The sequence below is a fragment of the Lipotes vexillifer genome, unplaced genomic scaffold, assembly GCF_000442215.2.
Source record: "Lipotes vexillifer unplaced genomic scaffold, Lipotes_vexillifer_v1.1 scaffold153, whole genome shotgun sequence".
NCBI classification, from domain to species: Eukaryota; Metazoa; Chordata; class Mammalia; order Artiodactyla; family Lipotidae; genus Lipotes; species Lipotes vexillifer.
The window spans coordinates 3,640,167-3,663,146 of NW_006774670.1; the positions used below are offsets into that span (position 1 = coordinate 3,640,167).

The window sequence follows — 22,980 nt, forward strand, 5'->3', positions numbered from 1 at the left end:
GCGCTCTAGAGCCCACATGCCACAACTACTGCAGCCATGAGCCTAGAGCCCGTGCTCTGCAACAAGAGAAGCCACCGCAATGAGAAGCCTGCGCACCACAATGAAGAGTAGCCCCCGCTCGCCGCAACTAGAGAAAGCCCGCGTGCAGCAATGAAGACCCAATGCAGCCAAAAAAAAAAAAAAAAATCCTACCTGCTTTCTTTCCTTGAATATTGAGCACTGAGAAACCTGCCCCTTGGTGTCCCAAAAGGAAGTTAAATAGTCCTGACAGGATGTCTCCATGGGCCCATAATCTCTGTGCTGAGGAATGTAACGAAAAGTGTCAGAAGATCCTCTGGCCTCCCCATTCTCCACACCTTTGGAACTGCAGCAGAGACTCAGCTGCAACCACCCCCATGGTGGAGGGCGTGATTGGAGCTCTGAGGCCGAGGACCCCCCTCCCTCCCTCCCCCACCCCGCCCTACCGTGGCAGAAGGCTGGAAGCTGCACAGCCCCACCTGGGAGAGCTCTGGTATTTGGGAGGGAAGCAAGTGCAAGTGAGACCTGTGTGGAAAGGGAATGTTGCCTGCCGTTCCAGTAAACAACAAATGTTGCCCACCATCAAGCCGTTAGCCATTGTCTCCCCCCAATCCCCCCGCAAGTGCACCCTGAGGGGCATGCAGAATGGAGAAAACCTGGAAACCCTCTGTGCTTTGAATACTGGCCCTAGATAGTTAAGATGCATACCTAAGGAATAATTGCAATGAGCTCAGACTTTTGCATCTTCCCACACAAGCGTTAAAATCATTACCTTGAGATGTCTGTTTTTTGTGATTAGCAGTAATCTTTTGACGTTCAACTACATGTTTTTTTTCCAGCAAACTCCTACATATCCTGGTTCCCCCCATCATCTAGTCGGAGCAGTTCCTCAGAGCTCTCTCAGAGTCTGTCTCCGGGCTACAGTCCTCAGTAAGGTCCCTGAATAAAACTTAACTCACAACTTTAGGTTGTGCGTTTTTCTTCAGTCGACACCTGTCTGGTCTCAGCCTCTTTGTGTCCACAGTTTCTGTCCTAGGATGTCGAAAAGAAGGTTGGTCTGGTGCAGAGAAAGGAGACAGCCCAAGTGTGGCAGACCTACAACAAGCTCAGAGATGGGGAGACTGAGGCTGCCTGTCCTTGTCTTCTACGTCCCTGTGCTCTGGTTTCTGTGGCTTTCATTTGGGGGAAGCACCACATTTAGAGGGTCTCTATCTGGAAAGCATTTTCCAGGCTGCCGCCCCCCAACATTAACGGCATCCTTCCCTCCTGTCTCCTCACAAGCTTCAAGCGCTGAGAGAAGCTTCCCCCACCAGGACAGCCCACTAACATGCACCCTCATGGAAACTCCTTGCTTTCCTTCCAGCATTCTTATCAGTTTGTAATTACATATTAACTGAAATGATTACATATTAACTCATGTGATTATATGATCATATTATATGATATGCCTCTCATTAGACTTAGCTCTCATAGATCCTGGATATATATTGGTTTCTTTTTAAAACTGAAAGAGAATAAATAAATGAATACGAAAAAGAAAGAAATAGAATACAAAGAAAATGCACAATTCATAGGTGCAGCCCAGTGAATTATTACAAAGTGAACACACCTGAGCAACTACTGCCCAGGTCAAGAAATAGGATGGGCCCAGCATCCCAGCAGGCACCCTCTTCCTGCCCAAAGTAACCATTCTCCTGATGTCCATAGATTAGTTTTGCCTCCTTTAAAAGTTTTAACTCTTAAGACTTCAAAAATAATTTTAAATTTACCCTTCAGCATGTACGGTTCTATGAGGCTTGATAAATGTGTATTGTGCTTATCATAACCTCAGCCAAGACACAGAAGAGTTCCATCATTCCCCAAATTCCCTTGTGCCCTTTGCAGGCAACCCTTGTCCCCACCCACAGTTCTTAGAAACCATTGATCTGCTTTCTTTCCTTATATTTTTACCTATTCTAGAATTTCATATATATGGAATGAGCCAATATGTCACTTATTCAACATAATGTTTGTGAGGCTCATCTATGATGTGTACAATAGTTCATTTTCACAGCTGTATGAATACACCACAATTTTTCTACATCATTGTATGAATATAATATAATGTATTTATCCACTGTATTGTTGATGTACATTTGGGTTGTTTCCAGTTTGGGGCTATTACAAATAATGCTGCTAGAGACATTCTTACGCATACCTTTTCATGCTCACTGCATGCATCTCCTTTATGGCTTAGTGGTCCTAAGGTCATGAAGATGAACTCCTTAGTTTCTAGAAGTTTCATTGCACCTTTCACACTTATCTACAATTAGCCTGGAATGCATATTTATATGAGGTGTGATGTGAGGTAGGGGCTCAAGTTTCTTTTTTCTTCTTCTTACACAGATATCCAGTGGACCTAGCACCATTAATTGAAAGTAAGTCCTTTCCACTGGCTCTGCGGCGCAACCTCTGAAATAAATGAACTGTCCATACACGTGTAGATTTGTTTCTGGACTCTCCATTCTGTTTCACCATCTATTTGTCTTAATCCTCCCACTTTTCTTCTTTTTCAAGATTTTTCTCGGTTATTCTTGACTCTTTGAGAGTATTTCTACATAACTTTTAGGCTCCTTTCTGGGCTTACCCGTGCTTGGATCCCAGCTCCTGACCCGGCGCCTGGCGCACAGTAGGAAGTGAATGAATAGCTGTGGTATGAATGGGGGTGACCTCGGGATCTTTCAGCACGCCCACTTCCACCTCACGCTTCTATCCCGCTGCCCGCAGAGGCGCAACTGTACACTGCAAGGAGGCTGCTGCCCGGCGGAGAACGTCATTTTCCTCCCGGACACGGGTGGCTCCCGAGCCGGTTCTCTCCGCCTCGCCCCCGCCCCGCCGGAAGGACGATCTCGCCACCTCTTGAACTTGGTGGTGGCAGCGCAGGAATGGCGGCGGGGACGGGGCCTTCGGGAGGCGGCGGCCCCGGCATGGACGCCCGGCTGGGCCAGGAGACGGCCCGGTGGCTGCGATGGGACAAGGTGAAGGGCGCCGGGGGGCCGGGAGCGGCCGGAGGAGGTGCAGGACCCCCTGCCCGCTCCCCGGGCGCCGCGCCGCCTTTCCTGCGGCGAGAGCCGGTGCAGGCGCTTCCTTCCTTCCCTCCCTTCCGCCCCGCGGGGCCGCGCTGGTCCCGCCGGAAGACCGAGGAGGAGAACGCGGCGGCGGCCAGGCCTCGTCGGTGTGGCTGGTTTGTGGCACATTTGAAGTTTGTCCAGGGAAGGTTGTCCCGGGACAAAATCAGCCATCCGGGGGGCGGGGACTGCAAGTTCGGGAGCGGGGCAGCGAGCGGGGTTGGTCTGAATGCGGCGGGGCTCGGGGGTCTTGTCTGATTGAGGCGAGCGCGCGTTCCTGCCACTCAGACCGCGGGTTCGTCCGCTGCAGTCCGCAGTGCATCCCCCACCGACCCCTATTTGTTCCCGCCTGTTCCTCAAACTCCCGGGTACTTGGCAGAGCAGCATTCCCAGGCGCTGGGTTGCAAACGTGGATCCTTTCGGTTGGACCCGCTTGGCTTCAGGCGTTTTTCTCAGGTCTCAGACTTTGCTGAGAAGAAGGGGGAACCCCTTGGACACAGCACCCTAGCTTTTCACTCTCTTAGGTGTTGGAGCAAACAGAGAAGTAGGCACCGAGCTCCGGACATCACTCGCTGTCTCCTTTCTAACCTGAGTCTCTCGTTTCCTACTCGTTACGTCGTGCACGCTGTTTGTATTCCCGGAAAGTTCCTCTCAGCTCTCTTCTGCTGAACTTGTCTCTCATGTCGTTACTTATGTTTCAGGTCTGAACTTAAGTGTGGCTTATGTAGAGAGGGCTTCCCTGGCTTCCAAGGGTAAATTATTTCTAATACTCTCCCTAAACAGACTGTTCTTTTTCCTCTTAGCTCTTAGCGATTGGCCAAAAACAAAAACACTTGCCTGTGAGTTTATTTGTTACTGGGCCCCAGCAAATCATATAGCCGGTGCTGCGCACTCATTCACGAACTTCCATGGCCCATAGTCCTGCACAGTGCATTACTGTGCACTGAAATAGTGGAGACTTGAAATATTTGAGTCAGTGAGGAAGATTACAAGCCCTTTCTGCAGGGGCCAGGCCTTCCTGTTCACCCTCGGGCCCCCTACTTCACATGAAATGCCAGCACGTCGTGTTTCTGATGCTGTTGGCAACTCCTTGGGTGGTTTTTCTTTGTAATTCTTGTGAATTCTTTAGCGGAGGAAAAGGTCTCCATTTCTGATAACTCACTACCTGGCAGTGAGTAGAAATCTTTTGAAACCATAGTTGGTAATGAATTAGTTTCATAAAACTTTCCCTTTGAAGAAATAAAAACCCAATTTCCACAAAATGTTGTATCTTTGTATACAGAGAGAGTACCCCACTGGGTAGAGGTGAGGGGGTGTTGTCCTTTTCATCTTTTTGCTACCACTCCTCTTGTTCTTTCCTCTCTCAATTTTTCCTTTGGCTTGAAACAGGCACCCAGAGGGAACTTCCTGCCAGCTAAAAGCATTGCAGCCCTGTAGTCTGATTGCCCCAAGGGTGGTGGGGCACCAGCAGGTACCCTCTGAGCATTTCCACTGGGCCTCCATCCCTGTTCCTCTGGATGCTGACAAATGTGTCACTGCCACGTATGACTCTGATCTCTGCTGACCTCTTCATTTTTTTATTCTTATCTTTCTGCCTCCTTTGGTTTCTCTCAAGCTATTAGGTCTTTTATAGATATCAAAGGCCAGTTAGGATTTTCCAAATCTACACTGTGAATGAAAGAATCACTAGATATTGGGTGTGACCTTGAAGTCTCTGTTTTCTCATTCACTCAGCAAGTATTTATTGAACCTCTTTTACATTGCAGATCTGAGCCCTAACTTGCAGGCACCTAACAATCTGATAGGTCAGATTGTGCTCTGTGGTCAGTGGCTATTGCTTTTAACCAAAAAGGTGGGCTTTTACTTGTTTCCTTTTGAATCTGGAACAATCTGAAAATGTGGGCTTAATTCCAAAAGGCAGCGTTTTATTGCAGTAGCATTTCAAAGTTTAATTATGTGGCCATGTTTTGCCTGCATGGTCATCCACTGAGGTGATTACTGTAGGACAGAATATAAAGTACTTACTCTTTGTTACCCTGAATCCTTAATTTAAAAGTTTGATGTGGAATTAATGTAATTGTCATTTTTCTCCATGCTTAACATTTTATGCAACTATTGCACAAAAAAAGGGCAATTTAAAATGAACTTAAATGATTCATGTGAGTGTCTGTTTGAAGCAGTTAATGTAATATGAAAGGTACTAAGTTAATGCTTACACATACAGTTTAAGCAGGACACTTAATCTCTGAGGCTTCCCCATCTATAAAATGGGGTTTTTGTTATTTGCCTGCCTCTTATAGTCATTGCAAGATTCAAATTTGACCAGGTATGTGAAAGTATTGTACAACTTATGAAACACTACCAAAGTAAGGTGTTGATTTAAATTATATATGCTATACTCTGGGAAATTTTGAAGACATTAGGGAAGAAAATGAACATTTGATTATTACTAGGTGCCAGATAGAAAAAGGTGTTTTACATTAAATTAATGTAAACCACCTCAAAACCACCTTGTAAGGAAGGTTATAGATTGTTCCCATTTTAGAGATGAGGAAACTGAGAATTCAAGAAGCTAAATAATCTGCCCAACAGTATAGAGTTGGTGAGTGGTGGTGTTGCTGGGATTCCATTCTGAGTGTTAGATCCCAAAACCTGTATGTTCATTCCATTTCTCCAAAACTGCTTACCTTTGTAGGAAAGAAAATAATACTTACATTATAAAGGAAAAACTATTTCCTTTTACTCAACAATACTTCTGACACCAAATGTGTGAGTTTTTCACACCGTGCTAGTTTCCATTTCTCTGTGGACACCAACTGGGTGTCCAACAATTTAACTCAGTACAGAGTTAGCACAGACCCTCCAGCTTCAGGGCTTAGTCCCACAATATTGTCCCCACTTCAGATACCCGCAAAAGTCCCAGGTTGTCACCTCTACTTCTGAACAACCAGTGATAAACCAGGGGTCTTGTGACCCCCTTCTTGGGTTTGGTAATTGGAGGACAGCTCACAGAGCTCAGGAAGGCACTTTACTTACTATTACCAATTTTATCATGAAGGACACAACTCAAGAACAGCCAGTTGGAAGAGGTCCATAGGGCAAAGTATGGTGGGAAGGAGTGCAGAGCTTCAGTGCCCCTACATAGGCATGATTGATTAAATGATTGGTGATTGAACTTAATCTCCAGCACCTCCCCTTCTTGGAAGTCAGGGGGTGGGGCTGAAAGTTCCAGCTATCTAATCACTTGGTTGGTTCCCAAGGGTCACCTCAGTAGAATAAACTCAGGTATGGATGAAACGGGTTTGTTATGAATAACAAAAGATGCTCCTTTCATCCTAATCATTCAGGAAATTTCAAGGGTTTTATGACCTCTTTGCCAGGAACTAGGAACAAAAACTAAATAAAAACTTATTATATCACAATATCATGCATTATAATTTTTAAAAGACCAACTTCATATTTCAAATTTTAAAAGCATCAGAAAATTGAAAAACCTCTACGTGTATATGTATGCATGTATATATGCTTTTCAAATACATACATATACATATATTATAATATATATATATTTTTTTCTCCTGTAGGCTAGAGTTATCGTGAGGTTTTTCTTATATTTCTGATTTTTCATTACGTTATTCACCTGGTATGTACATTTCTGTTTTGCAGAATCCTTTAACTTTGGAGTCAGTGAAACAACTAATTGCAGAAGGTAATAAAGAAGAACTGCAAAAATGTTTTGGGGCTCGAATGGAGTTTGGGACAGCTGGCCTCCGAGGTGCTATGGGAGCAGGAATTTCTTGTATGAATGACTTGACCATCATCCAGACTACACAGGTGCCACATTTTTATATTTCTTAGTTATTCTTAACATAGTCCTAGTGCTAAAAGATAAACTGAAGCATATTAAAAAGTTTAAGAGTTTATTTGAGCAAAAATCTGTTTGAATCAGGCAATTCCAAACTGGTTAGGAGCTGCTGGGGAGAAAAAATTTTTCCTCTACGCTTACAGATTCTTTGGCTGGTCTATTAATTAAAGTGGCATAAGACAGATTAACAGGGGAAAACAAATTTAATTACATACGTATGGGAGCCTCATAAAGACAATGAGACACAAGGGTAGGTTTAGCAGTTGAGGCTTCAAAGTGGAGAATGACAATAGAAGGACTTTTCAAATATATATGTATATTTATATATACAGACATATATGCATATATGTGTGTGTATATATATGGGGTTTTTTGGTTTTTTTGGTTTTTTTGTTTACTTTCTTTTTTTTGCGGTACGCGGGCCTCTCACTGTTGTGGCCTCTCCCGTTGCGGAGCACAGGCTCCGGACGCGCAGGCTCAGCGACCATGGCCCACGGGCCTAGTCGCTCCACGGCATGTGGGATCCCCCCGGACCGGGGCACGAACCCGTGTCCCATGCATCGGCAGGCGGACTCTCAACCACTGCGCCACCAGGGAAGCCCTATGTGTGTTTTTATAGCTATATTTTTCACAGGGCAGTAGAAGAGCAGATGTTTGCTAGTTAATGTTTGCCTGCCATATAGATAGCTCTTTCAGATTAAAAGTTATCTCTGATAATAGTTATCTTTTGGACTTCCCTGGTAGCACAGTGGTTAAGAATCAGCCTGCCAATGCAGGGGACACAGGTTTAATCCCTAGCCCGGGAAGATCCCACATGCCGCAGAGCAACCAAGCCCGTGCACCGCAACTACTGAGCCTGTACTCTAGAGCCCGTGAGCCACAACTACTGAGCCTTTGTGCCACAACTACTGAAGCCCACATGCCCTAGAGCCTACACGCCTCAACTACTGAGCCCTTGTGCTGCAACTACTGAAGCTTGTGCGCTCTAGGGCCCGTGTGCCACAACTACTGAGCGTGCGTGCTGCAACTACTGAAGCCCACGTGCCTAGAGCCTGTGCTCTACAACAAGAGGAGCCACCACAATGAGAAGCCTGCGCACCGCAGCAAAGAGTAGCCTCTGCTCGCCACAACTAGAGAAAGCCCATGTGCAGCAACGAAGACCCAACGCAGCCAAAAATAAAAATTAACTTAAAAAAAAAGTTCCCTTTCTGGGTCAGGCTCCATATCTAAATTCTTCTAGGTAGTTAAGGAAGAGATGAAAATTTTTCTTCAATCTGCTGGGTCTTGATTGGCTTCATTTCAAAATGATCCACATGCCAGAGTGACATGTTTTGGGGTCACATATTCTGCTCCCCTTCCGAGTGTTCCACTAACAAGAACTAGGGGAAAGACTTATAGAGAAGAGGCAGAAGCAAAGCAAGGAAATTAATAGATTGGCTACAGCTCAAGTGGGTGCCATATTTGGGAAAGTCTTGCTGGCTGTTTGTGATTGGCTGTCCGTAAGTTGCTATTTCTTAACCTTGAGGTTTTTACAGGGTTGGGTTTTGGCTTGCTTAGTAGGCTCCTAAGGCATTAAAGCCATCTCAGTCCAGTGGCCTCCTTGTTTAATTAATTTAACTCCAGGCTTCTTTTGTATTTGACAGACCTAATTTGTTTTAATTATGGATGAATCTTGTGGGTTTGCCTAGGCACAGGGAATCACACGTTTACTCCATAAAGTTAGGCTTGCACAGTCAGCTGAAGCAGTACCTTTTCAAACTCATGCAGCAGTTCATTCATTCGTTCATTTATTCATTCAACAGAGATTTATTGGGTGCCAGGCATCAGGGCTATAATAATGACTGAAAGAGACAGATTTCCTCATGGAGCTTTCATTCCAGTGCCAATCCACCAACTAAGCTGACCAACTCCTGTGTTCTTTTAATGTTTGTTATGGTTGTACAGATGTAAGCATTGAAAAGCTTTTCTAACTGCCAGAATAGCCAAGAGTTATTAGTTCTATTTAGTTTTAATTTACAGCATAGGTGGTAATTATTGCCGAGTTCCCTTGCCTTCATTTGTGAATTTTACTCTTAGAGTCCAGACCCAACTTTTAGAAATAAAGATGAAGCCTTTGATAAAACAGCTGATGCTGAGTGTCGAGAGTTCTGTTTATGAGGGAAATGAAGTGGAACAGATTGTTCTGTTTCTTCAACTGCTTAGACTTGTTAAAATTGAAGGTCACTTTAATTCCAGGAAAGAAGATGTTGGGAAAATTGACTACTGGTGATTACGTGTACTTTATGTGTACCTCCTAACATAAAGGCAGAGTTGGGCAAGTTCTGGCAAAACCCTAAGAAGGAACTCTTGCATAAGGGTACAGAGTTGGGAACACATTACTGTTAAGCAGTAGGGCTCCCTAGATCTTTTTGGAGGGAAGGCTTAGAATAAAGTGAGCCTGGGAATCCTGTTCTGGTTTATGGATAACATGGGATCACGTTGATGGATAAGGTTGCCCTCTGCTCTGGTCACTAGGGCATACAACAAATCACGCAAAACATAGTAGTCTTAAACAACAAGATTTATTTTGCTCACAGATCTGTAACATGGGTGGAGCTCAGTGGGGACAGCTCATCTCTGCTGCATTTGGCATCACGTGGGCCAGCTTGGAGCCTGGAGTCATCTGAAAACTCCGTGCTTGCTGGTCTCTGGTGTGAACTCTCGTCCTATTGGTGCCCCCAAATTCATCTGGTTGTGTTTAAGAAGTAGATGCATGTGAGTCAAGAACAACCCACTAGGAACCAGAATAGAGACTAGAGGGAAATTTTTGTATTGTTTGCCTCAGTGACAGAGGTTATCGTTTCCGTTTAGGTTACTTAACTGAGCCGTTACACATCAGTGATAGAGAACTCGTCTTCTGAATTAGCCATTCTGTCTTTGGATCATTCTCATTAAAGAATGGTTTCTTTATTTTGAGCCAAATCTATCTTTCTGTAGCTTTTACATATTGGTCATAGTTTGACCCTTTGAAGGTATATAAAGTTTGTTTCTTACGCTCTATGATAATATTTCCATCCCTCAGTGAGTCTCTTCTCAGGAAAAATCCTGCCCCCTTCCCTTAGCCATGCTCTCAGGTCCTCAGCCTCAGCAGGCCCCAGGGTTTTTTAGAGCAATTTGGAGATGGTAGGGATTTTAGACTAAGGCTGAATGTTTTTTTGCCCCCCTTGAGCACTGGGGCCACACACAGGGGTCATCCTGGGCCAGGGAGAGAGCACTGTCACTGTTGTAAGCCTTAGAGTGTGAGCATCTGCGTACCCTCAGGGGACCCCACAAAACCAGTACACGTGTTCTTATTACCTCATATCCCTCAACCTCAGAAGATATGCCCAATGCAATATTTTTGCACAAGAAAAACTGAAGGCTTTCTAAATTGGCATCACTCTGGCAACAAAGCTGTGACGTATTGCCCTACCAAAAATAAGAGTTACAATTACTTTTTATAAGACTTCCTTCAGTCAAAGTGAAATAAGTAGTATGAACCATCATTATAACCCAGTCAACCAGAGTTCTTTTTTTGTTCTGTAATAAAACCTATTTTGTCCAGTAATCTAAACCTCTTGAATTCAAAGTTCACTGTTTTCTAATCTTCTATATTTCAGACTGATGTGATGTTATTGCACCCACTAAGATGCAGGAATTGTGTGTTCCACCATTTCTAGGCAGGTGGGAATAGCCCAAACTCTGCACAATTTTAATTTGTATAATGGTGGACTGATAGAGCCTCCTTAAGACCTACCTGCTTGAAAACAGTATCACAAGCAGAACAAATTTAGATCAGTTAACTGTCGAAATCTTAACTGTCGAATTTCTTTTACCTACTGATGTACAGGGCAGGTGGAAATGTCTGAAACACTTCCCTGTCCTCAGACATTTTAGCCTACTGTAAAATGAATACAGGCTTTGAAGAAAAATGACAGTAAAAATAATGCTCATAACAGCAAACACACAGTGCTTCCTTGGTGTCGGATTCTCAGCACTTGGCATGTTTTAACTCATTTAGCCCTCGTACAGCCCTTTGAAGTAGGTACTATTGTTATTCCCATTTTACAGAAGAGGAAACTGAGGCACTGAGAGATTAAGGAACTTGCCATTTGCTTGTAGGTGGGGGTAGAGTACAAGCCCACAGAGTCTGTGTGCTTTTAACCCAGCACTGAACCACCGCTAACCAGACCCAGGCACAAATCTCGGCTCTGCTATTCATGTGTCTGAAACTGGGCAAGTCACCGAGTCTCTGAGTTCTAGCTTTTCCACCTGTAAAATGAGGTTTCTTGGCCAAGTTGATCTGGGATTAGTGATAATAAATACTAAGTGTCCAACACATTACCTGATACATACAGATAGAAAAGAAATAAAGCTGTTATTTTCCTATTGTTTAGTATATATATAATATATATATAGTGTGTGTGTTAGAACATATAGTGTACTCTTTGAATCCATGGGGTATTTTTTAGGGATTTTGTAGATACCTGGAAAAACAATTCAGTGACCTTAAGCAAAGAGGTGTTGTGATCAGCTATGATGCTCGAGCCCATCCAGCAAGTGGAGGCAACAGCAGAAGGTATGTAAAGATATTTTGGAAACTTTTTTTGTAGTGTATTTTGTAGTTTTAGGTGTAATCACCATTTCAATATGTTGACTTTAAATATGTTTGTCAGCTACATTGCTTAACTATGAAACTGATGGGTAGATTCTTTTGCAACTTTTAAGAATTCTGGTTTTATGTTTGGGTTAAGAAGATAAAATTATTTAGACAATGTAGAACTTATTACCTATCTAAGGTAATTTTTTAAACTGGCAATATTATTTCTCCCTCTCACTTTCTTCCTTTTATGAAAATTTTTTTTCTTCCGCTATTTATAAGCCTCAGGAGCTCCTTCCCATTCTTAAATGCCCATTGCAAGCTGCATTCTTGTAACATTCCCAAACCAATGAGACTGTCTCATGTAGATGTAGGCAGATGATGGTGGTGATGGTGGTGGAGGAGGTGGTGGTGGTGATGGTTGTGGTGGGGAGGTGGTGGAGGAGGTGATGGTGATGGAGGAGGTGGAGGAGGTGGTGGTGGGGGAGGTGGTGGTGATGGTGGTGGTGGTGGTGATGGTGGTGGTGGTGGGGGGGTGGTGGAGGAGGTGATGGTGATGGAGGAGATGGGATTATACAATACTGTAAGTCTAGAAGATCGGCTCTGCCAAACTTCTCACTTCACAGGTGAGAAAACAAAATGTTACGTGACTTTCCCAAGGTCACAAAACAGGTCTGTGGCTGTCAGGATTTGAATCAGTGCTCCTAGCTCCTTTCTTCAGGCTCTTTCCACTCTGTCTACAATAGAAGATGTGTTCACAAATGAGTGACAGTCCCCAGAGTTACATGGATAAATATACAATGGTCGTGGTTGTGGAGGTGGTGATGATAGTGGTGGTGATGATAGCGGCGGTGGTGGTGATGGTTGAAGAGGTGGTAGTGATGGTGGTGGTGGTGGTCGTGATGATGGAGGAGGTGGTGGTGATGGTGATGGTTGTGGTGGGGGGGGAGGTGGTGGTGGTGGTGGGGGAGGTGGTGGTGATGGTGGTGGTGGAGGAGCTGGTGGTGATGGTGATGGTGGTGCTGGTGGTGAAGGAGGTGGTGGTGGAGGTGGTGATGGTGATGGTGGTGGTGATGGTGATAGAATCATTTCAGTGCTGAATGTGAGTTAGGCACCTAGGTATTCACTCATTTAGCCCTCACCAAACCTGTAAAGTATGTATTTTTATCTCTTTGCTCTAATATCATAAAGTGAGAGAAGGCAACACAATTTAAACATAAAGAGGCTGACACCAGGGGTTAGCAAACTTTCTCTAAAGGGCAAATAGTAAATATCTTATACACTGTGGGCTGCACAGTCTCTGTCACAACCACTGAACTGTGCCACGTAGCATAAAAACAGCCATGGGGCTTCCCTGGTGGCGCAGTGGTTGGGAGTCCGCCTGCGGATGCGGGGGGCGCGGGTTCGTGCCCCGGTCTGGGAGGATCCCGCGTGCCGCGGAGCGGCTGGGCCCGTGGGCCGTGGCCGCTGAGCCTGCCCATCCGGAGCCTGTGCTCCGCAACGGGAGAGGCCGCGGCGGTGAGAGGCCCGCGTACCACAAAAAAAAAAAAAGAAAAAACAGCCATGAACAATTCATGACTGAATGGGCATGGCAGTGTTCCAGTAGAACTTTATTTACAAAATGGGCTGGAGTTTGCCAATCACTGCTCTTAAATCACATTATATGACCCTCTTTTTTACTTGAACACTTCCTCTATTATGTTGAAGTTTTTAAATCTTTCCAGAGTGTAAGTATTAGTAGTTTCTTAGATTGGAAGAACATACCAATGTTTAATATTAATGAAAAGTCTCATAACTTTACAGTGCTGGATGAATTCATAGAGTCCTAATCTTTGCTTCTCAGTAGCTTCTAGTCTAAGAGAGAAGCATTAATGGGAACAAATGTGTGGCTGTGAGGAAGGGAGCATGGCCAGGGCACAATACCAGATGACATCAGCTCCTAGGCTGAACTCAGGGTGATATAAAATATTGGGTCTTCAGCTGCAGGCTCAAAAATGTGATTTTTGTCAATAAAGCAAGAGAGAAGCTGTATCTCTCAAGGACTGATGCTTATGAACTACATTCACAAGAGAGTAATGTAGTATAAACCTCAGAATATCAGTTTGTCAATTTCAGTTAGTGAATTTACAGTGAGAATTACATCATAAGCATGCTTTACCAGCAGGTCAGACCCTCTGGTCAAAGCATGCACAGTGCATATATGTGGATAACTGCCTGTTTAGCTTCTAAATTTCTTCTCCTTAGGCTGACTACCCTGCTTCAGGTTGACACATCTTTCATATATGTTAACATTGTCAATTAAAGTGCAGCTGTTTCTTGCTCTGGCCTTGGGGCCATATCAGTTCCTTAAAGTGACCAATGTTACTGATTCTATTTGTTTATGGTTCAGGTCTCAGAGTTTGATAGAATGGGATGGAGTGGAGCTCAGGGTTGCTGTCTGTCACCTACAGCAAGCAAGATATTTAGAGGTTGTAACAATTACTAACCAGTATATAGTAAAACACTCATGATGAGGAAATGGACATTTTCTTTTTTTTTTTAATTTACTTATTTATTTTATTTATTTTTGGCTGCAGTGGGTCTTCGTTGCTGTGCACAGACTTTCTCTAGTTGTGGCGAGCGGGGGCTACTCTTCGTTACGGTGTGCGGGCTTCTCGTTGCAGTGGCTTCTCTTGTTACGGAGCACAGGCTCTAGGCACGTGGGCTTCTGTAGTTGTGGCTCACGGACTCTAGAGCACAGGCTCAGTAGTTGTGGCGCACGGGCTTAGTTGCTCTGTGGCCTGTGGGATCTTCCCAGACCAGGGCTCGAACCCATGTCCCCTGCATTGGCAGGCGGATTCTTAACCACTGCGCCACCAGGGAAGCCCGACATTTTCTTAAAGAGTCGGAAACTATTGCAGTCTCAGAATTTTACCTAAGGAAATGTTGATTAGTTCTTTAATCTTACAATTTTAAACATCTGGTGGGAAACATAAGCAATAACTGTTAAATACATGCAAAGAACACACTGAATCTTTTTTCATGCACATTTGTAACTTAATTCATATATATCATGTATATATCGTAGGTATGTTGAGTGTCTCCTTTGCCAACTTTAAGAAAGCACCTTTAAAGTCAGCCTGAACACATGCTACACATTTCATGAGGGTAAAAGTGACTCAGTACCTTCTAGTGAATACAGTGTGGATTTAATTCAGATTTTTAGTTAAGTTGTTTTTGCTAAATTTTGTTATTTTTATGACTTTCCCCTATGTAGAGGTTTTTTTTTTTTAATTGTCAGAATCATTTTCGTATTACTATTGGTCCTAGGAATTTTGACGCTCGAGTTGTTAAAGATCTCTTTTTGCCCCAGCCAGCTCCCGAAATAGTGCTCCATGAAGTTAGTGCTCAAGAACTATTTGGGAGAATGATCAAATATTTTGTTTGTTTAATCCTGTAATAGTGTGGTGGTGTTCTTTGGAAGTAAATTGCTCAGTTATTGTGATGGAGTACTTTAATCCATGCATGAAGAAAGACCCAGTGCCTTGTTCTATGTCCTGCCCTAAGTCAGGTGCTGTGGAAGTTGAGAAATATGTCAAAGTGTCAAAGATTTAAGTCTTATTCCAAGGGCTGAATGGAGCCAAGATGTATATATGTCATATACATGTCAGATGCATATATGTGTTACACGTATATCACATACACACACATGCCAATGTGCCGTATGTTTTGTAGAGGACAGCATCGAATCAAATACGAGTCTTCATGGCATACACTGGATAGTGACAGCTTTAGACTCAGGTTTCTCCATCCCTGCACTGTTGCCAAGTGACTTGGTACTGGGCCAGATAACTCTTTGTTGTGGGCACTGCCCTGTGCATTGTGGGATGATGAACAGCATCCCTGGCCTCCGTCCACTAGCTGCCACTAGCGCTCTACCCTGATGACAACCAAAAATGTCTCCAGATGATTCAAATGTCCTGTGGGGGCAGCATCGCCCTCCGCTGAGACCCCCTGAGATGGAAGAGAGCTGAGAGACTTGGGTGCAGGCCTGGGTCAGCCGCTGAGTGGCTCGTGGACATGGGACAAGTCATATGTCCTTTCTTGGCTTTAGTCCCATTTCTGTAAAACAAAGGGGTGGAGTGAGATGACTCCTAAGTTTCCTCCAGCCTTAATGTTCTCTGCCAGCAGAAGTAAAATAAACGTTTTCTTCAACCTGGCTGCTGTTCTCAGTCTAAAGAAATGGTTGGACCTTCATTTCCTTCTTTATTGTCACCCACGGTCCTGACGGCTCTACTTTCCTTTTCTCCCCCATCACTCTGCATTTCCAGATTCGCCCGACTTGCTGCAACTACGTTTATCAGCCAGGGGATTCCTGTGTACCTCTTTTCGGATATAACCCCAACCCCCTTTGTGGTAAGTAACTCTTTCCTCTTCTAATTTCCTGTCATGGAATCAGAGATGGGACATGGCCTAGTTTTACAGTCTTCAGTGCTCTTGGGATTCAGGTGTTTGAAAGATAGAAGGGCTCCTTGCCTTTTATCAGGAATTCTCCCTCCTCTCTAGGAATGTTTCTCCCACGTCCTAGTAATATTCTCTGGTATTCAACTTATGATTCATCCAAATTGCTTTTTTTTAGTGCAGTTTTTCTTTTACTTGCATTCGAAGGATATTTTAGCTAGTTAGCAAAATGTCTTTTGTTTGTCTGTCTGTTTGCTTTTTAATTTGGTTTGTATTCTTTTTTCCCAGCTATCACAATTAGGAAACTTCTTGGGTCTAAATCTGAATTCAACTCAAACCATGTCTTATCTTGAAAATTTTTGACAAGTTGGTGCACCAACTTTTTATATAAATGTGTCATTCTAAATCCTATTCATGGCCAGTATAAGAAGCATACTTGGCATGTTTTAGTAAGGTTTTATCAAATTCTTAACTGTAGCAGAATCTAAAGAAAAGGACAATAGGGATTGTGACAGCTGTTGCTTTTAAGTAGATAGAACTGTTAAGAGTGGAGCCAGATGCTAAGCATAAATGTTTTTAGATACTAAACCAAAAACATGGTTTGAATGCAGTTAGTTCCATCAAGTAGAAATGAGAGTATGTAAATAAAAAAGTAAGCTCCACTAGCTTTGTGTTTACTGTCTCTAGTGCACTGACAGGTAGGTGCAGCACCTCCTAGATTGTAAATATCCCAGTAGGCATGCAGTGTCGCATCCAGATGTGGTTCAAGTTTTATTGTTTGATGGAAAAATTGCAATGTATTCAAGCATCATTGGTCTTCTGTAGTATATAAGTGTTGATAGCTATTACTTTTATATCAGACATGAATTAAATGAGTGTCTCATGGTCATTTGCCCACGTAGTGGAGTGATCCTCCCTTTTTCTTTGCTCCAGGAAACCTGGGGAATGTGAGATAACTCCTAGGGGGGACAAGTGACCACAGTGGTTCTTGGTGGGAGGGTGGAAGCAGACAGGCAGGTAGAATCTCAGGATGCCTGTGTAGAGTAAATCTCATGTGCAGCCACGGGGCGCATAAGCCTACCCTCTCCCCATTTGGGGGAGTAGTCTTGTAAAGATGGGAGCTAAGTAGAGATGCAAGAGAGGGGTAATCAGACCTGGAGTGGGAGATAAATGACAAGCTGTGAGAGCTCTCTCCGTTTCTCCCACATTTTCCGCAACCTTTTTCTTAAAAGCAAATCAGGGGGGCTTCCCTGGTCGCGCAGTGGTTGGGAGTCCGCCTGCCGATGCAGGGGATGTAGGTTCGTGCCTCGGTCCGGGAGGATCCCGCGTGCCGCGGAGCGGCTGGGCCTGTGAGCCGTGGCCGCTGGGCCTGCGCGTCCGGAGCCTGTGCTCCGCAACGGGAGAGGCCACAACAGAGAGGCCCGCGGACCACAAAAAAAAAAAAAAAAAAAAAAAAAAAGCAAATCAGGGGAAGAAGAACAGAGGAAGCAGTTGGAGGGAATAAACTGAGTCCATAAGCTGCTGTCCCAAGCAGACGGCTTAAAAGAATGTGCAGTGGAGAATCAGACCATCATATTGTTTGGAGAGTTTTCTAGCTGTACCAAGGAGAAGACAGAATAAGAAGACACCTAGGAAAATACTCACCTTTCTTATTTGAATTTTGAGCAGTGAGTGAGTTCTAAAGGTAGTCAGAGTGTACTACTTGGATGTGGCACAAAACTATTGTATGACACAATATGATGTTTATATATGATGTTTATTAAAAGGGAACACGGTACAATATATGATAGACCTTTTAAGTATATCTAATTTTTTATTTAAAACTGTTCTCCTTTCCTACTGTATTACAGCCCTACACAGTATCACATTTGAAACTTTGCGCTGGAATCATGATAACTGCCTCTCACAATCCAAAGCAGGATAATGGTTACAAGGTATTTTTATTTTTCTCTCCACACTTATGGCCTTCTTTATGAATCCTATGCCTTTATGGTTTGGGAGCATAGGGAATGGATGAACTGTAAACCATCTGGCTGTGTTCCTGCATTCTCCAGGTCTACTGGGATAATGGGGCTCAGATCATCTCTCCTCATGATAAAGGGATTTCCCAGGCTATTGAAGAAAATCTAGAGCCATGGCCTCAAGCTTGGGACGATTCTGTAATCAATGGCAGTCCACTGTTTCATGACCCAAGTGCTTCCATCAATAAGGACTACTTTGAAGACCTTAAAAAATACTGTTTTCACAGGTAAATGGATTTAGCCAAATTCTGTTTTCATTAAATTTTCTCCTCAGTTGGTACATATACTGTAGCTGCATCTGACTTTAGAGGCTATAGATGAGGGGCTGGCAGCTTTTCTTAGAAAGACAGATAGCGAATATTTTGTGCTTTGTGAGCCACTGTGTTACAACTACCCAACTCTGCTGTTGTAGGAAAGCAGCCATAGATCATACAGAAATGAACACATGCAAACATAGCTGTGTTCCAAAAAATGTTATTTACAAAAGTAGGTGGCTGGCCCACAGGCCACGGCTGCTAACCTCTGTTGTAGATTCATGTATATGTATATGTGTATATACATATATATGCATATATTTGTGTGTGTGTGTGTGTGCACAAGTGTATTCATAAGATACATTGCAGGCATCAGAATTATATATGCATTTACAAAGTTAATAACGGTTAACAAATTGCTCTCCAGAAACGTTACACTAGCTGAGATCCCCACCAACAGTATATGATAATAGTATATGATCCACACATTCTTACCTATGCTAAGTATTAAATTTCTCCTCTTTCCCAATTTGCTGCATGAAAGTAATACCTAACTTTATTTGCATTCTTTAATTATGAATATTTTTAATATTTACTTAACCTATATTTTTCTATGTATTTGTTCCTCTTTTGCATTTGTAAAACCTCTTTGCTTGTACAGAAAACTAGGCTTCATTTATTTCAAATATTGTTTTCCCTTCTGTTGTTACCTTTGGACTTTTTCATTGAAACTCTTAATTTCTGATTCCTGGGTTTTGTGTCACTATAGATAGGTTTCACTATACCAAGATTATTTTTTAAAAAAAGCACAACTCTTGTTTTGCGTTGGCTTTCATGTTTACATTTTGCAATGTTTAAATCTTTTGAGTTGTTGGTGATTTTTAATTTTGTATGAAGCATAAAGTAGGAAAGCAGATTAGGTTCTTTCTAAAAAGTTGCAATTGTAACAACATATTAAACTAAAGAATCTCTTTTTCTTTGACTGATTGGAAGTATCACCTTTAATCTAACAATTTCTAACATGATTTATGAGTGCTTATTATGTATCAGATAACTGCTACAGTCCCTTCACTTGTACTAATTAATTTAATCTCATTTTAATCATCACGGTAATGCTGAGGGTAGGTTCTGGTGTATTGCCATGTTATAGATGAGAAAACTGTGACACAGAGAGGTTAAGAAAATAACCAATAGTCACACAGCTTGTAAGTGGCAGAGCTCCAAGATTTAGAGTCTGTCTCTAAATCATGTTAAGCACTAAGCCTTACTGCTTCTCATATATATTTCCCATTTCAAATTGGATCAACTTCTGGACTCTATTCTGTTCCTTTAACCTGCCTTTATATATGTAGGCCTAAACTGTTCTAATCGTGATAGCTTTATAATTCACTTTAATATCTAAGAGATTTTTTCCAGATTTGTTCTCACTGATCTTGCATATTTATTTTTCTAGATGCATTTTATTTTCAAGGGTATGTTTGTTTTAAACTACTACTGTCTTAAGGAAGACCTTGTTCATTTATTCATTGCCAAAAGAAGTGGACAGTAACCTAAGAATCTAGCAGTCAGATCATTGGAATTTTTTAACATCTTGTGCTTACCTTTCTATAACTTCTGCTGTTAATTTTTTTTCTTTTTTTTTAAGGTATGTTAATATTTTATTCATCTTCAGATTGGTTATAAATCATGCATCCTTGTCCAACATCTCCTCTGGCTATGGTGTTGCTGCCCTTTCCCCTACAGATTAGGGCTTTTGTCCTTTAGGGGTGATGGGGGAGAAACATCTGGGTGGAGTTTTGTGTCCCTCCCATGGTGGTGGATGTTCACTTCCCCGCAGCCTGGATCACAAGAGATGCTTTCTTAAAGATTCTCCCCAAGCTTGGGGTCTGGAGAGAAATCTGCTCTTAATTTTGATGTACATTTTTATTCTACATTAAGTCCCTAGATCAGGGTACTCTGCCAAACAGGATTGTTACTTGACAAAGAAAATGTTTTATTTTTTATGCATCCATGTATGGGATGTTCCATCACATTGTGTTAAAAGGGACACTTTGAAACGTGTGAAGCTAGTAAAGAGTATTCACTGGCACTGCCACGGGTGGGTACTGCCACTGGGCCAGCTGTGAAAACTGTAGCGTGAAATAACATCCACAAGTAAGCAGATTTGCGGAAAATAACTACAGAGTAAAATTTAAAACTTGAATGTGTTGGGGGAGGGTGTATGTTTGAAAGAAAGTGAATAAGTTTTCTTTTTTTAATGGAATTAGAAAGGTACTCAGTTGTCTTATACATTCTTATTACTTTGATACCTTACATTCTTAGGAATCTGGTTCCTTGATATTTTGCAGTCCTTCCAGTTTTGAGAGCCATATTTGCATATTTTATCATTCTCCATGTGTCTGATTCAAGGGCTGTGAACAGGGAGACCAAGGTGAAGTTTGTGCACACCTCCGTCCATGGCGTGGGTCACAGCTTCGTGCAGTCGGCTTTCAAAGCTTTTGACTTTGTTCCTCCCGAGGCTGTTCCCGAACAGAAGGATCCTGATCCTGAGTTCCCAACAGTGAGATACCCAAATCCTGAAGAGGGTAAAGGTGTCTTGGTAAACCTGATTTTTTTTTTAATTATAGAATTTACCTTAAATATAATTCAAAACTATTACTCTTGAGTAAAATGTTTTTGTGCATTTTCATTGTGCTGAGCAAAAAAGTAATTTCATCATTGGAAATATTTATATTTATTCGTCATCCATTTCTTAAATTCTTTTTTTTTTTTAATTTTATTTTTGGCTGCAGTGGGTTTTCATTGCTGCGCAAGGGCTTTCTCTAGTGTGGCGAGCGGGGGCTACTCTTCATTGCAGTGCATGGGCTTCTCATTGCGGTGGCCTCTCGTGTTGTGGAGCACAGGCTCTAGGCACGCGGGCTCAGTAGTTATGGCTCATGGGCTCTAGAGCACAGGCTCAGTAGTTGTGGCGCACGGGCTTAGTTGCTCCACGGCATGTGGGATCTTCCCAGATCACGGCTCGAACCCATGTCCCCTGCATTGGCAGGTGGATTCTTAACCACTGCGCCACCAGGGAAGCCCAGTCATCCATTTCTTAAAGGAACTTTCAAATCAGATGTCTTAGCATCAGGATGTGAGAGCTGAAATTGCTCGCAAACTTAAAACAATACTTTACATTCAATTTAATCAATTTAATTTTAAGTTAATTTACTGTTCTTCTTAATGCCAAAAAGAAACAGTAATAGAATGGAAATTTATCACATGATTTTTATTCCTCAATTGATATTTTTCTGATACGAAGAAGTACCATTTAAATTATGGGTCCTTTTAGTCTTTTTAAAGGTTCGGGTAACAATGATATCCAGAGAGTTGGTTTATTTTGCGTTGTCTGTTAGGTTGACCACAGGCCCAGGCCTGGAAATACCAGTCCAGCCACACACACTATCAGATGTGGGGCTAATCTCATGGGCACGTGTGGGTCATGTGTTGATGCTGTCATTATCTGACCTTTGACTCAAAAAGTAATATGTGACCAGCCAAGACCAGCTCCAGAAATAAAATTCAGCCTCGGTTTGGGAAAAGACCTCTTTTAGTTCTTAAAGAACTGAACATTTTTAAAGACTGAAATGTGCTCAATTCTTTTTTCTTTTTTTTTTAAGCATTTTTAAAATTTTTAATTAATTAATTTATTTATTTGGCTGCATTGGGTCTTCGTTGCTGCACGTGGGCTTTCTCTAGTTGTGGTGAGCGGGGGCTACTCTTGGTTGCGGTACGCGGGCTTCTCATTGCGGTGGCTTCTCTTGTTGCAGAGCACAGGCTCTAGGCACGCGGGCTTCAGTAGTTGTGGCACAAGGGCTCAGTAGTTGTGGCATGCAGGCTCAGGAGTTGTGGCTCGCGGGCTCTAGAGCACAGGCTCAGTAGTTGTGGCGCACAGGCTTAGTTGCTCCGCGGCATGTGGAATCTTCCCGGACCAGGGCTTGAACCCGTGTCCCCTTCATTGGCCGGCGGATTCTTAACCACTGCACCACCAGAGAGGCCCTGTGCTCAATTTTTGATTGGAATGATCTTTTCTCTTATTCTTTTTCAGACTTTGTCTTTTGCTTTGGCTGACAAAAGCACGGCCAAAATCGTTTTAGCAAACGACCCAGATGCTGACAGACTTGCTGTGGCAGAAAAGCAAGACAGGTACAATTAATTGTGATTACCTACATAATGGAAAATATAAAAGGTGACATCTTTGGCAGTAAAATGTTTCTGGAGAGACCAGACCTATTTGGAAATATTTCCCATTTATTTTGCAAATGATATCTCACTTAACCTCAGTCAGATCCTTTAACATAGAGCAAGTACTGATCCGGGGGCCACACAATCAGCAAGCACATTGCAGAGTAAACCAGCCCAGTATGTATTTGGAATTGAAATTACTATTTGTTATCGTCCCCCATTTTATCATTGCTTTTATTATAATTAATGACTCAGTGCCTAATGAGGGCAAAGTACTTTGTCACTGGCTTTACAGTTCAGCGTTTGGTAAAAGGTTTGATGAGGAGCTGGACCTTCAAAGCAATGTTGAATTCAGGTTGAACAGACCAGGGAAGATGCCTGTGGGGCGCTGACGATGCTTAAGACAAGTGCGACTGTAGAGTTTGTATAGAGC

At 42.8% G+C, this 22,980-nt stretch overlaps 1 protein-coding gene across 1 annotated transcript in view; it reads left to right on the forward strand.

Moving 5' to 3' along the window:
- The first annotated feature begins 2,942 nt into the window (after window positions 1–2,942).
- The window catches only part of PGM2 (phosphoglucomutase 2), a 33,528-nt gene continuing 13,490 nt past the window's right edge, over window positions 2,943–22,980 (forward strand). Inside the window, exons 1-8 of the mRNA XM_007449428.1 lie at window positions 2,943–3,035; window positions 6,792–6,959; window positions 11,481–11,587; window positions 15,919–16,003; window positions 17,899–17,982; window positions 18,103–18,296; window positions 20,733–20,922; window positions 22,411–22,508. Of these exons, the coding sequence (XP_007449490.1) occupies window positions 2,943–3,035; window positions 6,792–6,959; window positions 11,481–11,587; window positions 15,919–16,003; window positions 17,899–17,982; window positions 18,103–18,296; window positions 20,733–20,922; window positions 22,411–22,508 (1,019 nt within the window). The remainder of the gene's footprint in view (window positions 3,036–6,791; window positions 6,960–11,480; window positions 11,588–15,918; window positions 16,004–17,898; window positions 17,983–18,102; window positions 18,297–20,732; window positions 20,923–22,410; window positions 22,509–22,980) is intronic.